General features: G+C 42.6%; 1 protein-coding gene across 2 annotated transcripts in view; it reads right to left on the reverse strand.

The window, feature by feature from the left end:
• Window positions 1–15,390, reverse strand: part of CFAP97 (cilia and flagella associated protein 97) — a 163,427-nt gene that overhangs the window by 123,325 nt on the left and 24,712 nt on the right. For both annotated transcript variants that reach the window (XM_033943478.1, XM_033943471.1), the window contains exons 2-4: window positions 11,541–12,385; window positions 11,375–11,434; window positions 9,259–9,527 (exon numbers count right to left, since the gene is read on the reverse strand). In XM_033943478.1, the coding sequence (XP_033799369.1) occupies window positions 9,259–9,527; window positions 11,375–11,434; window positions 11,541–12,342 (1,131 nt within the window). In that variant the 5' untranslated portion in view covers window positions 12,343–12,385. The remainder of the gene's footprint in view (window positions 1–9,258; window positions 9,528–11,374; window positions 11,435–11,540; window positions 12,386–15,390) is intronic.

The following is a 15,390-nucleotide window of genomic DNA, read 5'->3' on the forward strand; positions in this document are numbered from 1 at the left end:
TGGGCATGTGAGCTACTTTTAAAATGACCAAGTCAAAATGATCTATCAACAATAAAAATTTAAACACAAAGCACACTGTATGCAGAGAAAATGTTAATTATCATTTATATTCCGCGGGTTTTCAAAGAGGTCAAGGCAGCTGACTTTATGCAATGTCACCTCTAACAACTATACAAAAAATAGACAAATATACACCCTCCCTTTTTACTAAACCGAGATAGTGGTTTTTAGTGCAGGGAGCTGCGCTGAATGCCCTGCACTGCTCTCGATGCTCATAGGCTCCCTATGCTAAAAACCAGACACATTTTGATCACTAAATTGAAAATAAAATCATTTTTCCTACCTTTGTTGTTTGGTGATTTCATGAGTCTCTGGTTGCACTTTCTTCTTCTGACTGTGCATCCAATATGTCTTCCCTTCTTTCAGCCTCCTGTGTGTTGCTTCTCCTCAAGACCTCTTCCCTCCCCCAACTTTTTCTTCCTCTCTCCCTGCCCTCCTATGACTTTCTTTCTGTCTCCCTGCCCCCCCCTTTATTTCTGTATGTCTGTCTTTCTCTCTCCATGCCCCCTTTCTTTCTCTCTCCATGCCTTTTCTGTCTGTCTCCCTGTCTTTCTCTCTCCATGCCCCCTTTCTTTATATCTGTCTCACTGTCTTTCTCTCTCCATGCCTCCTTTCTATCTGTCTCCTTGTCTTTCTCTCTCCATGCCCCCTTTCTTTCTTTCTATCGCCCTGTCTTTCTCTCTCCATGCCCCCTTTCTTTCTTTCTGTCTCCCTGTCTTTCTCTCTACATGCCCTTTCTGTCTGTCTTCCTTTCTCTCTCCATGCCCCCTTTCTATTTTTTCTATCTCCCTGTCTTTCTCTCTCCATGCCCCTTTTCTGTCTATCTACCTGCTCTCCCCCAAGCCGCCGCCGCCATCATGGAACAGGCCGCCTCCACCACCGTTGCCATCAGGGAACAGGCCACCGCCATAAAGAGGACACTGAAGCACTGGAACAACCAACCTTCCCCACCTGATGTCAATTCTAATGTCAGAGAGGAAATTCCGGGCAAGACAATTGCTGCCTGGCTGGCCCGGAACTTCCTCTCCAACATCATAATTGACATCAAGTGAGGAATGTTGATCGGCCTGGCGCTTCAGCATCCTCTTTACAGGATCGGGAAGCAGGTAGAACGGAAGACAACGCGAGTCTATCACGGAGCCTGAGATGGGCTCCGCGATCTTCTCATGTTGCCTTTGCGATCTACAGTAAGACAAGATACCAACTCTCCTCCGCTTCAACACTAGAATTCACTTATCACTTTGTTCATGTACAAGCCAAGAAAATAGGTTGACAGACAGAGACAATACTTTTGTCAATGAAAGAGCAACTGCACTAGGCACCATTTGCAGTTGTTTTCATGAAAGTAAAAAGAGCCACTGGGCAGTTCAACGGGTATTACTATATTACAAGAATAAGCTTTTAAAGGAAAATATACCGTAATGCTCCCTCAAATCAGATATGATTTGGCAGAAACTCAGACACAATATAACACCTCCATTCAACCTTAATAGCAATATTATCATTTTGTTTTACAATATTTCAAATTATCAGAGGCAGAAAAAAGTTCACCTTTCTCAATCTTCTTCTTCCCCTTTGCTTTATCCCTCTTTTCTCTGATAAAGTAATGTGGCTGCTATCAGCTCGTTACACATAATTAAGAACCAATACAAAGTAAATACTGTACAACAATTTCTTGAACTTGGTAAAGTATAGTGCTTACCACAGGCCAAAAGTGGATTGGGTGTTCACTACCGAAAACTAACGAACACATGTATTGTTTGTTTTTTTTTAATATAATTTTTATTGAAAAAGCAGTCAAATATACACAACAGTGGTCTGGCATATGACCACAGAACAGGTAAAACAACAAAGCAAAATAGTAGGAAATACAGATGCCTCATAGCAGAGGAGGAGCAATCGTAACAGCCGTCATGGAGAAACACACAATCGATGGAATGAAAAAGAAGAGTCTCGCTAAAAACGAGTCTCAAAAGGTGCCCCCGAAAGCACCCTCCTCAAGATAAGAAAGACTGCAAAAACATTTTTGTCGTTAGTAGAAACCCCACATCCTACAATCACCCACCCAGCCAACAGATATAACTATCCAGCACAAACAATCCACACAATCCACAACAGCCACCAACCTAGCACTCCACAGACATACCACAATCATCCGCGCTCGAGAGTCACCGGTCAGGGTGCACGGAGGAAGCCCCAATGAAGGGGCTACCCATAACCAAAAGGGACCAGATTAAGGCAGGGCTATGGGAGCGGCGGATTCAGCCTCAACTTGAAATGCTCTCCACAGGGAAACGTATACTACCCTATCATGTCCAGTAGATGCCGCATGGGTTTGAAGTTCAAAAGCAGCTATCTCCTGCATGTTGTGGAGCCATTGAGTGTAGGATGCGGGCTCAGGCCCCACCCAATGTAAAAGCAACAGCTTTTTCACCACTAAAAGTGCAGTGTACAAAAACTTCTGATACGGTGTGGTAAAGCCTGCAGCGGATACATCCCCCAGGTCACCCAACAATAAGAGGCCATAAGACCGGGGAATGGTCCGGACAAGGAGGCCCTCAAGAAAAGGGAGAACCTGGAGCCATAAAGCCGCATGGGGGCACTCCAAAAACATGTGCAGTAGTGTGCCCCTCGCTCTCCGACAATGAGAGCAAGTGTCATCAACCCATAAACCCATGGCATATCCCCGAGCCCTAGAGATGTAAGTCCAATGCAAGATTTTATATTGCATTTCCCTAAGGTCCATTGATCCCGTGAATTGCTTAAGGTTAGTAAAAAGGTCCAGAAATTGGTTCTCGGTAAATTCAAGAGCTAAATCTCGAGACCACTGGGCCACAATCCTAGGCAGATAAGAGGGGGGAAGAGCATTTTTGAGTAGCCTATACCAAGTGGACAAGGTATTTGTTTGAGAAGGTAAGAGTACCAAGTAAGAGTCCAATTTCCCCAGTGCCCATGTCTCTCCCCACTGTCGAGTTAGGGAAAAATAGTAATGTCTGGCTTGCAAATAGGCCCAAAAATGCATAGCCGGGAGATCCCATCGAGTCTGGAGGAGTGAGAAAGTGGGGAAAGTCCCCAAGTTCTCATCAGAGAGATGTCGCAAGCTGACACAGCCCCAGGATTCCCACAATTGAAACCCTGTCGTACCCATCCCCGGGAGGAAGTCTACATTACCCACCAGGGGTAAGAAAGGAGAAGCCTGTGGGGCCCGCCCCTGCACCTTCCGCCACCACCACCATGCCCTGCGTAGCGGTTTCAGGAGAGGGAATCGGGAATCCACCCCCGGAACAGACCGGGGGGACAAATGCAATAAAGATACAAAGGAATGAGGAGCGCACCACGCTCGGATCCAACCCGAAGGTCAGTACCTCTAATGGCCAGAGATACCCTCATGAACAAAGCGCATCAGGGAAGCAAAGTTATACATGTGAATATCAGGAAGATTTAGGCCTCCTTGCCTAGAGTCTAGGGATAAAGTAACAAAACTGATACGAGCCCGTCTTTTGCGCCACAGGAAAGAAAGAAGAATAGACCGAAAGGCCTGGACATCCTTATTCAGGATCCAAAGCGGAATCGTTTGAAGTGGATATAAAAGCTTCGGCAGGAGCACCATTTTGAATAACGCCGCGCGGCCCCATAGGGAGAGGGGTAAATCCTTCCACTTCTCGCATAGAGCACGGATAGCCTCAATATGATAGAGAACATTGTACTGATAAAGAAGATGAGATGGGGTGCTCAAATAAACGCCAAGGTATCGCATGGGTTTCCGAACCGGCGGAATCGGTAGAGCATCATGCCATTGCTCATGTTTGTGAGAGGCCAGAGGCAAGAGTTCCGATTTGGCGCAGTTAACCTGAAGTCCCGAGACTGTCCCAAAATCTCAAACAAGAGAAAGAGCCTCCAGTAAGTGTAAGGGAGCGTTTTCCAAATATAACAGAATATCGTCCACGAATAGATTGATGCGACTTTCCTTGGTTCCAACCTTAATACCGAGAAGAGAAGGATGAGATCGAATTTTAACCGCTAAGGGTTCAATAGCCAGGAGAAAAAGTAGCGGGGACAGAGGGCACCCCTGGCGAGTACCTCGTGCTAGCGGAAAGGAGGAAGTAAGTTGTCCATTAATAAGAAGCTTAGCCTGAAGTAAAAAAATAAAGACCACGCACCCAGTCCACAAATGCGCCCTCCAACCCATAGTGCTCCATAACCTAGAAAAGGTAAGACCAAGATATGCTATCAAACGCCTTCTCCATATCAAGGCCCACTATAGCTGCCTGGTTAGTTCCCCCTCTGCAAGAATAAATGGCCATCAAAGTTCTCGTGAGATTCATTGAGGCATATCTGCCAGGTACAAAGCCCACCTGATCTTCATGAATAAGGAGGTGAAGATAGACGTTCAGGCGTTTAGCAAGTAACGCAGCAAGCAGTTTTGCGTCCTGATTAAGTAGCGATATGGGCCTATAAGAGCCCACCTGAGACGGATCCTTACCCGGCTTGGGCAACAAAACTACATGTGCCAGATTATATCGGTCCACACCTTTTTGGGAGTGCAAGGAATTAAAAGCATCCGCCAGAGGGTCAGATATAACGTCAGACAAAATCTTGTAGTATTCCGGTCCGTAACCATCCGGCCCAGGCGATTTAGTCAATTTAAGCTCCTTAATACCCAATTCCACCTCAAGGCGCGTTATGGGAGCATTCAGAGCCTGAACTTGAGTCGGTTGGAGCCGTGGAAGGAGGATATCACTGAAGAAGCGGTCTCTATCCGCGCCCGTCGAGGGCCGCTCGGCATACAAATCCTTATAATACGTCACAAATTGATGATGTATGTGTGCTTCAGTCGTATGTGTGTGACCCTGCGTGTCGGTAATAGCTGTGATGACTTGTCGCTTACGATATGGGCGGACCAAGCGTGCCATCAGCCTCCCAGCTCTCCCCCCACCTATGTAAATTCGAACACATGTATTGTTAACCCAATAAGAAACGTGTTGGGTTTCTTTCCTTTTTTTGGGGGGGGAGAGGGAGAGATTTTCCAAATGTGAACATAAATTCCTGCAAAGGCTATTTCTTGTTTATAGAGCTTGTCACACATCGAAGCCCCTTCTCCGGGAGGGGGGGATGGGCTTCTTTTGCATTGTTATTTTTTCCCTCCAGTTGTGTTTCATGCTCACCTACTGCCTCAGTTGCGCAGGCCATCTCACTCAGCTGCGTGGACCCCATAAGTAACAGTAGCAGCCGACTTTACCAAGCAACATCGCGACCCCGCGCTACTCTACAGCAACACCATGTGCAACCATCCACCAAGCACTTAAATCCAGCACGCTCCAGCGCCACCCTCCACCGATTGGTCAGCCCGACAAGATACCTAACCCCTTCTCCGGGTAGGGTTGTGGATGGGCTTCTTTTTCATTGTTACCCTTTCCCTCCAGTTGTGTTTCATGCTCACCTCCTGCCTCCGCCGCGCGGGCCATCTCACTCAGTCTTGTGGGCCCCACAAGTAATAGCAGCAGCCATCCGACTTTACCCAGCAATATCGCGACCCTGCGCTACTCTACAGCAACACCACCTGCAACCATCCTCTGAGCACCTAAATCCAGCAAGCTTCAGCGCCACCCTCCACCGATTGGTCAGCCCGACAAGATACCTAACTCAGTAGCCAATCAGCAATGCCCAGCTTCTTTTAGGCCGTACATGTGCGTCCCATTGCTTCACGTAAAAGGTCCAGTACGGGATGCATACAGCCTAGGCTCAGACCGGCCCACCTGTTTCTAACCTGCCGGGCGGTCATCTAAATTAGCTGGGCGGAGCGCCCGGCTAAAAGGCCCTAGGGAGAACACTGCTATAGTTAACGATTCTGCCATAGTACCTGAAATACAACCTGATATAAATTTAACAAATGAGGTAAAAGGGTAATTTGGAATGATTTATAAAATTCTACAGTAAAACCATCACCACCTGGAGCGGTCCCTACTCTAAGGGACTTCAATGCTGTTTGTAATTCTTTTAATGATATAGGCTCTTCTAGACTTCTTTTTATATGTCCATTTTTCAATTTCGGTCATTATATGGGAAAGGTATTGTTTTGTTTGTTATGTCATTTAAGGGGATTAAGATGGATATATCATCTGCATATATATAATGATTTAAGCTTAGCTTTTGTAATAGATGGCCTAAGGATGAGATGTAAATGTTGAATAGAGTGGGTGATAGTGGGGAGCCTTGGGGAACCCCCGAGGGGTTTTTCCATGGGTTAGAGTAATTCCCATCACTGGCTACTCAGTATGATCTATTTGTTAGGAATTCCTGGAACCATTTCTTTACCTTTTCCCGAGATCCCCATTGCGTCTAGGCATAGTAGCATCATTTTGTGGTCTACTAGATCAAACGCACTATTGAGGTCTAGTTGTAAAATCAGTGCACTTTTACCCTTGCTGAAAAGATCGTAGAGGTGGTTTGGGATGGAAGCTATAACTGTTTCCATGCTGTATCCTTTTCTGAATCCTGATTGATGTTCAATCTGATGTTCACACTGCTTGCTGCTAATGAAAATTGGTTCTTCAAAAGGTAGGCAGTGGGGAGGGGATGGACCAGATTGCCTTGCCACACGTGGGTGCAAGAGGGTGACATGGGATATTCTGTCCACCCAATTGAGGTCCGCGCCCACCCAAAATTGGGAGTCTGGCTATTCTACCAAACAAATTCAGGAGAGAGTACAAACAATCATCAATATAAATAAAACATACTCGGCGGCAGAGAGAAACAAGATGGCGACGAGAGCGGACGTCTGAGAGGGAGGCTCCCTCTCTTGTACTCGGCCGGCGTTGCTTTTTTTTTTTTAACTAGCAGTTCCCTTACCTCAGTATGGGTAAGAGAAAAGGAGCCCTTCGCGGCAACCCTCCAGCGGTGACAGCGGCACTGCGTCTGGTGCAGTCTACAATCGAAGGAGCCTTGGCCCGCTCGGGTGAATCTGCGGGAGCTACTTCAGGGGCAAGCCCGAATTCGTCAGGCGAACTCAGTTTCGGGCGATGTTGAGCCCGGAACAGAGGCAGCCACCACCACAACCCGGAAGCAATGCAGTGCTGGGAGTTCCTGAGGTAACATTGACCGGGAGGAGTCTTTGATCCTCAGTGAAGGAGGGCAGGTAGCTCCAATTTCGTCTGGAGCCGAAGAAGAAGTTGCAGTACACCGACAGCTAACCCACACCGCAGAAGAGGAGAGAGGAGCTTCGGGAGGAAGTAAGATCATTTTTGGGGTGCTGGAGAAGCCTAAGACAATAGATATGGAGGCTTTATGGCAGGCTATTTCAGTTATGGACGCTAATCTCAAATTGTCTTTTTCCACTTTAAACATTGTTTATAGGACTATCCACTCTAAAGTGGAGCAACAGGGTTTGGCCCTTAAAGATTTAAGTGAGAAAATAGAAAAACAGGAGTCAAGAATTTGTGAAATGAAAACATTGGACTTGGAATTAATAAAAGAAAGAACATTTATTGCTAGAAAAATGGAAAGTTTCGAGAACCAATTAAGGAAAAATAATTTGAGACTCCTAAATTTTCCAATTCTGCTTATTCCTACTGAAAGTTTGCCATCTATTGTTAGAGCTAATTACCTTCAAATTAAGAGACCTATGGAAGTTTCCACTCCTAATGAGATTCAAGGGACAAACAATGAAAATATGAACTTAACAACTTTTCTGGAAAACTCTTTGGAGATTATAACGGAAAGGAAAACCCTGTTAATAACTCTCACTTTGGAAAGTGATAGAGAATATGTACTCCGTTTTTATTTTCGTCATATTAATGATCAGTTTTTAGGTTCTAATGTTCGAATATTTCCTGATATGTCTTTAAGATCCCAGAGACGTAGGAAATAATTCTTGGCATTAAGGCCAAGAGTCCTTGCCTTGGGGGCAAATTTTTTGTTGAAATTTCCTGTAAAATGTTTTGTGTCTTTATCAGAACAAGAATTATCTATTTTTTGAACCTAAACAACTGGTAGGATTTATAGAATCCAAAGAGCAAGTAGTGCCTATGGCTGAGAATGTATAACCTGCCATGAATGGCTGTAGCACCGCAGATAATTGCCGCTTTCTAAGTTGGATAAGATTGTTTCAATTGTTAAATTTATTTTCTAAAAATCTCTCTCCAAAGTTTGTGGACTAAATATATTGGAAGCATAAGTGAATAACCAAAACACTGACTTAAGTGGAGTTGGTTTATAAGTTTTCTTTTTAATAACTTCTGTTAATCTGAAATACAAGTAGTGTATTGATAAAATTGAATAAATAAATAAATTAAAATAAAAAAAAAAATAAAACATACTCTATAATTAAACCTCAAGGAGACCTCCCCTAACTGTTTCCCCACCAAAAAAAACTTACTAAGGATCGAAACACAGGAGACAAAAGAGAATTGAAGTGAAGAAAAAGCCTCAATTGTGTTTCATGGGATAAAAAAAACTACTCCAATATAGTCCACAGTGTTTTAAACAGTTTACATTGGAGGGAAGGCTTCCGGGTCAGCCATAAGAGAAACGACTGTGGCTGGAAGGAGGGAGCCAGCCAGAAGGTGGTAAATACCAGTGAGAGGGGGGACGCAAACCTGGGACACAGAATAGAGGTTGGTAAGGTGAGAGAGGGATGCGTTGGAAGGGGAAGGGGCGCGTTGAAGCTCGGGAAGGAGGGAGAGGGGTGTGTTGGGACATCGAAGGTTTAAGGAGGACCCCTGTTCATAAGTGCGAATCCAATAGTTGGATGTTTGTAAACAGGGATTGCCTGTTTGTTGAAAACCAATACTGTTGTTACAGGAAGGAAACACCCTGTTTCTTAATGTAGACATAGTTCAAAAAATAGCTTCAATGATGCCCACAGATGCCAAACTCACATCAGAGTACCAAGTAAAAAGACAACAAGTACTTAGCTGCTATTCACGCTTGTCACTACCCACAATGTATCATTATCCAAACTGGGAATTGGGAGCGTTGCAATCTTCAAAGACCTGACAGGGAAATCCCTGTTTTTTCTCCACTTCAATTTACTTTTGTCTACTCTTTTTCGATCCTTGGTAATTTCTTTGTGGGAAAACAAGTTAGGGGGAGGTCTCCTTGAGGTTTAATTATAGAGTATGTTTTGTTTATATTAATGACTGGCTATACCCCTGCAAAGCACATTCATTTGTTAGGATCAATTATTTTTGGTCAACTTACCAGGTTATCTTTTTCAATCCTCTGTTGTTCCTTTAGTCTGTTGACAGCACTGTGATATAACCTCACAGGAGGGCATGTCAGTTTCTTAGGAATGATGCTGTTGCTCCTCATCCCAGAATTTTGTTTTGACAGTTCTTTTAAAAGCCTTTGGTTTTCTCGATCAATTTGTCGTACCTCATTATTTGTAAATGAATAATTCTTCTTTATTTTGGTGGCTGGAGTCTCAGTGACCAAGTTTCGCTGATCTTTCTTATCCAAGCGCATAAAAGCTATAAAAAAAGGTAATAAATTATTACAAGGTTGTGGCTTGTAAGGAGCAGAAAAAAAGCACAAAGGGCTTTCAGACTCTGAGCAGTCAAACTTCAATTTACTGATGGACCCAACACATGCCGCATTTTGGCGTACCCGCCTGCGACAGGGGTCTATCAATAGGATGAATGATAGTTGAAAAGCAAAATCATTCAATATTATCAAATCAGAATCCTGGTGCACCAACAAGTCAAATACATCCGCAGCATGCCAAATCTGAAAATACGCGAATAGGTGCTCCTTAGCACAGGCAGGTATGCTGAAAAATGGCCTGTGTCAGGTCCATCAAGAAACTTGACATTTGACTGCCCAGAACACGACAGCCCTTTGTACTTTTTTCTGCTCCTTGTGTTGCTTATACTTTGGTTCCCTCTCTGCTTTGACTGCAAAAGGTTGTACTTGTAAAATACTGACAATAGAATTACATATCTGTTAGTAAACATATTTAGTATTCTTCTCTCTGTAAGTAAGTTTTTATATCTTGGTATATTTCAAAACTCAAAATAAAGATGAAAAATAAAATTAAATAGTGTAATTTTATCACACACTCAAAAGAATCTTGTTCACAACTGCCCTTCATTTACTAACACATAGAAAGACTCTAAGCCAAGTTAGATTGTCCACTCAAATTTCACCATCTTTCTTACTCTCCTGTCCTCCTTCTCCCTCTTTTTACCTTATATTTACTTATTAACATTCCATTTCCACCTCTCAACCCCTAGCTCTCCTATATCTCCTATCTCATTCATTCCTCAGCCTCCTATTCCATTATTTCACCCATTTCCCTTTATCTTTTTTTTTTTTTATAATTCTTTATTCATTTTTGTATGTTACAAGTGTATCAAATAAACTCATATAAAACTTAAAGATACACACTTGATTAACTCACATATTAGCATCAAATTTAACATTTCATTAGAAAATTAGTATTCTATAATGTTAAAATATTATGTAAGAAATCTAAATTTATATAATTCTTATTGAATATAATAATCCCCCATCCCTCCCTCCCTCCCAATTCAATAATACATAAAATCATCTTTATTGTGAATTCATTCAAATATTGAAATATTATGTAATAATCAGAAATAAAATCCCACCCCTTTCCCCTCTAATCAAATATCTTACTATTTCCCTTTATCATACTTCTTCACTAACCTCCTCTCAGGTATATCCCTCACAACCACCTATGACCTCTTTCACAAGATTCTACCATGCCTAGTACCGGTATCTCTCCTCCCTCTCTCTCCCACATTTGCAGCCCATCATCTCTCTGTCCCATCTCTTTCCCTCCTCCCCAACAGTGCCTCTCCCCTTTACCTCCAATGTGGCAGCAAGTAAGAATGAACTGATACCAGAAGACTTGGTCACACAAGCCCTGACATTCTTTTTAAATTTTTTGTGAACTCCAATCCTTCCTTGGGTCGCTGTTGCAAAACATGCTTAATGTTGTCACTTCCAGTGCACAAAGCACACCAGAACTGAAATCAGAATAAGTACTCCATGCCACTGTGATGCAATTCACAACAAATTTAAAAATGTTAGAGCCTGCGTGACTCCCATTTTCTGCCACTGGGCCATGCTTCCTGCTGCCATTATCTCCTCAGAGCAACTTCCCTTCCTAACGCCAGCCCAATGACACACTTCCCAAGGTCTTTGAAGAACTGCTGATCTACAGGAATAATACTATAAGTTATTTCTTTCTGGTATCACCCTTCAGAATAGATGTTTCAGTAGAACAGTAAATGCCTTTCCTCTTAAATTTAATAAAATATACATAAAAATACGAAAATTAAACTTTTGTTACCTTTCAAAAGTTGATTCAAATCCATTGCATCGTGTAAGGCCTTTTCATTATATTCAGGATCTAATGAGACAGACAGAGAGGTAAGGCTAAACCTTGTGGATAGTTAACTAACCAAACAGAATTCTTAGTCCTCTTTTTTAAATTGTAATTAAACTTGTTAAATTACCATAAATCTCCTGGCTCACATTTTCTTGCCTTTTTATTTTTTTCTTCTTAAGTATGTCACTTGTGGCTGCAAGATCAAAAGATTGGATTGGGCTGATGTCTGGTGTTGACAATGGAGTCACATCAGTCACCGTATCTTCGGACTCTTCTGTGTACTGCCTGTGCTTTGAATTTTCTTCCAATGTTTTGACAGACCTGGAGGATTTTCTGCTTACTGAGGAATTAGAAGGCTCTAACAAGTAATTTTCTGACTCTGTGTCTAAACAGTCGGCATCTGAACTGGAAGATGAGGCACTAAAACGTGAATATTTCTTGCCAATATTTTTCTTCAGACAGTTAGACTGCTTGGCTGATTTGGGCCTTAGCCTTTTTTCCTCTTCTTCATCACTACTGTCTTCTGTACCATATTTGTCATCCTCTTCTCTTATTTTTGGAATTCCAGTGGGAATGATTGTGTTTATTTTTATACTTTGAGTTACATCTTCTTTACATACACATTCTGAGCTTGGATTGACTGAAATTGCTGAAGAGTTTGTAAATTGATCTGTTTCATCATCTGGTGAATATTGCCTCAGCTGCACTCCTTTCTCACTTTCTTCCAGACTAGGCTGATTTTCCTCAACACTTCTTTCAACTGTCGAGTAAGAGTTGTTTAAATGAAGACTAGGCTCTTCTTCACATTCTTCTGTTTGCTTGCTGGTTGTCAGAGTATAATCAGTTATTTTTGACTGTTCACCGAAATCACTGTCGAAGAAGGAATGGTCATCCACTTCACAGTCTGACAAGTCTTCATAATGTTCCATGACAGGAAAACAAACTCAGCAGTGTAATTTGAATATCTTCCACCTGCAAAAATGTAAGATAGGGGAAACATGCATTAAAATAGGAACCTTCTTCACTGGCCAAAATACAACATACTTTACACATGAAAAGAACAATTATATAAAGAACTATTCAAAAAGCAATTAAGAATAAGAAACCAATACTTAGTGGAATACCCTTTTTTTAGTATGTTATGTTATATGTCATGTTAGTCAGGTTTTCTATTTTGCCTTTATCTATTCAGTTCAAGGTCAGATTACATTACAATAGGTTGGGTCAGTACTCAGGAAGTTACAATGGACAGTTTAACACAGGCATTGATAAAAGACAGGCAAAAATATCTGGTAAAGTTAAGAGAGGTCGTGTAGTCAGGAAACCAAAGTTGCAAATGGAAGAAAAAATAGTTGACATGGTAAAACTGTGTCAAGACATTTATTAGATATACAGTGTTCCCCTGTGAATTCGCGGTTCGTGGACTCGCTCACTCGCAGTTTTCTCCGACCGCCTCTTCCTGTAGTAAAGTCGGGCTACACCAATCAGGAGCTGCGTGTCAAAGCAACTCCTGATTGGTGTAGCCCGACTTTACTACAGGAAGAGGTGGTCAGAGCAGACCGCGAGTGATTTTCTTCACTCGCCGGCGCTCCAGCTACCCTCTCCTGCTTCTCCCAGCTGCCCTCTCCTGCTTTTTGAAAGGACTACCGGCAGGAGAGATGCCCAGTCCCTCCTGCTGGACCCACAAAGCCACCCCCCTTACTCCCAAATGCCCACAGCAGGAGGAGTGCCCAGTTCCTCCTGCCACCACCACTCCAAGACATCCCCCGGCAGGAGGGATGCCTAGTCCCTCCTGCCAGAAGACCCCCACCCCCCAGCAGGAGGGATGCCCTGCCACTTTCATTGGGTGGTGGTCTAAGTCATCTGGCCAATCAGAATGTTAAGCCACTCCCAGTGCATCGCAGAATGCACTGCGAGATAGGCCTAAGATTCTGGATGGCCCAGGTGCTTATGGGACGGGCCTTAACCGCCAGGGTCAACAGGGCCTTAGGTCCCTCCCCGGTAAAGGCCCGCCATTCAGTGGAGGCAGGCCTGCAGGAGGGAATAAGCATCCCTCCAGCCGACCAACTCAATAAGGTACTTGGGGGAGGGGGATCTGGGTGGGCTTGGGGGGGTTCCAGGAAGAGGGACTGGACATCCCTCCTGCCCGGAGATGTCTTGAGGTGTGTGTGTGTGTGGTTTCCAGCATGAGAGACTGGGCATCCCTCCTACTGGAGGATGTGTTCGGGGGGGGTGGGGGAGGGAACACCTGATGGTAGTCTTTTGGGGGGGGGCACAGATTCCCTGCCACAGCCACTAATCTATCGCAGCAGGGAGATTCCCTGCTGCAATCAGATCAGGGGCCATGTCTATCTGAAATGTAGATCAGCATTTTTATGGTCTACATTTCAGGTGTCTATTGCAGTCCTAGGGAGATGCCTAGGGCCGCCTAAGGCCACTTCCGGGCGAAACCACGCCCACACCTAGCCTCAGGCGAGCTTAGGTGGTCCTACGCACCTCCCTAGGCTCGCGAAAATGCCCCCAATGTAGGCGACCCTCCTAGGGGCTTTTTTTTTTTTAAAGTACATCCCGATTGGCTGGCTAGGCAGTAGTAGGACACCTACCTCCACCTACAATTGGGACGCCGTTTATAGAATTTGCCCTACAATGTCTTTAAAGTAATGTACTAGATTTATCCATGGATGCAAGGCAACCAGTTTTAAGAAATATACCGTAAGTTATAAAATGGGACATTACTCACTTAGTAGAGATAAAAAAATGTTAAGTCACTAAATACATTTTGTAGCAGCAACCTATATTAAATTTTGCCATCACAAATCTATCTTGCCACAACATCAAAATGTCTGCACGCCTCTCCATTTTGGCTGCTTGCTAAAGCTTCCAAAGTCAAGTAGAAAGCAAAGTATAAATTAAATATCAGCTTTACACATTAAATCTCTTCTCTCCTTTCTAATGCAGAGAATGTTTAAAATATGCCTAACATTCAGCATTACAAAGCAGGATATTATGACACTGAACACATATGATAATATGACACTGAACACATATGATTTGCAAACATGCCAATTTAAGATTCGTGACTACAACAGAAGGAATAAAAATTTCCAATAAGATAGTACTGCCAAGTACAAATCCAAGATAAAATTTAGCTAGTTGTCTCTCTTGCTTTGGCACACTAGAACTGTGTAGCTGCCAATTTACAACAGTATGCATCTTTGACTGTCACACACTTAGCAGAAGAAATATATTTTCATGCTTATTACATTCTTTGTCTTTCAAAGCAAGAGATGTTAAAATGAAATACAATATATAGATGAGCTATTGAAAATCAACAGGTAAATCTAACAATGTATTATGCTCAGTCTGATAAGGGACATATGTACTAAAGGAGCTGTCTCAGTTGCTGTCCATAAGAAAAATATTTAGTACTTCTGGCACTAAGGTGCTCATATTTGAAGCCAAAAGGGCCAAAAAAACCACCACCACATCTTTCTACAGAAAATGTCCAAATTGCAATGCTCAAAAAAGCAGAATATGAACATTTTTCCACCAAGTTCATCCAACATAGCAAGGAAGCATGTTGGAGGAATGTTTTGGGAGGCCCAAAATTAGGACATCTTTCAATGATAATGGAACAGGAAGAAATTTCTAAGTCTAAAAATAATTATGTTTTTATCTAGACCTGTTTCAATCACGTTCAAGTTAGAAAAAGATGCTCTGTTTAAGTTTTTTTTTATTGAAATTTTTTTCCATTTAACAACAAGTGTCATAAATTTTCATACAATTATCTTAACAATACACTTGATATTTTTATAATATATTTTATATATAACATTTCTTGTCTTATTTTTCTTATGGTTTTATATATTATATAATTGTAATTATTTTTCTTATAAAGTTATACAATATATATATTGTAATGATTTTATCAATTATTATTTAAATATGAACCTTTTCCCCCTCCCTTTATTACGTTA

This window comes from Geotrypetes seraphini, chromosome 1 (assembly GCF_902459505.1).
Source record: "Geotrypetes seraphini chromosome 1, aGeoSer1.1, whole genome shotgun sequence".
In the NCBI taxonomy this organism is placed as follows: domain Eukaryota; kingdom Metazoa; phylum Chordata; class Amphibia; order Gymnophiona; family Dermophiidae; genus Geotrypetes; species Geotrypetes seraphini.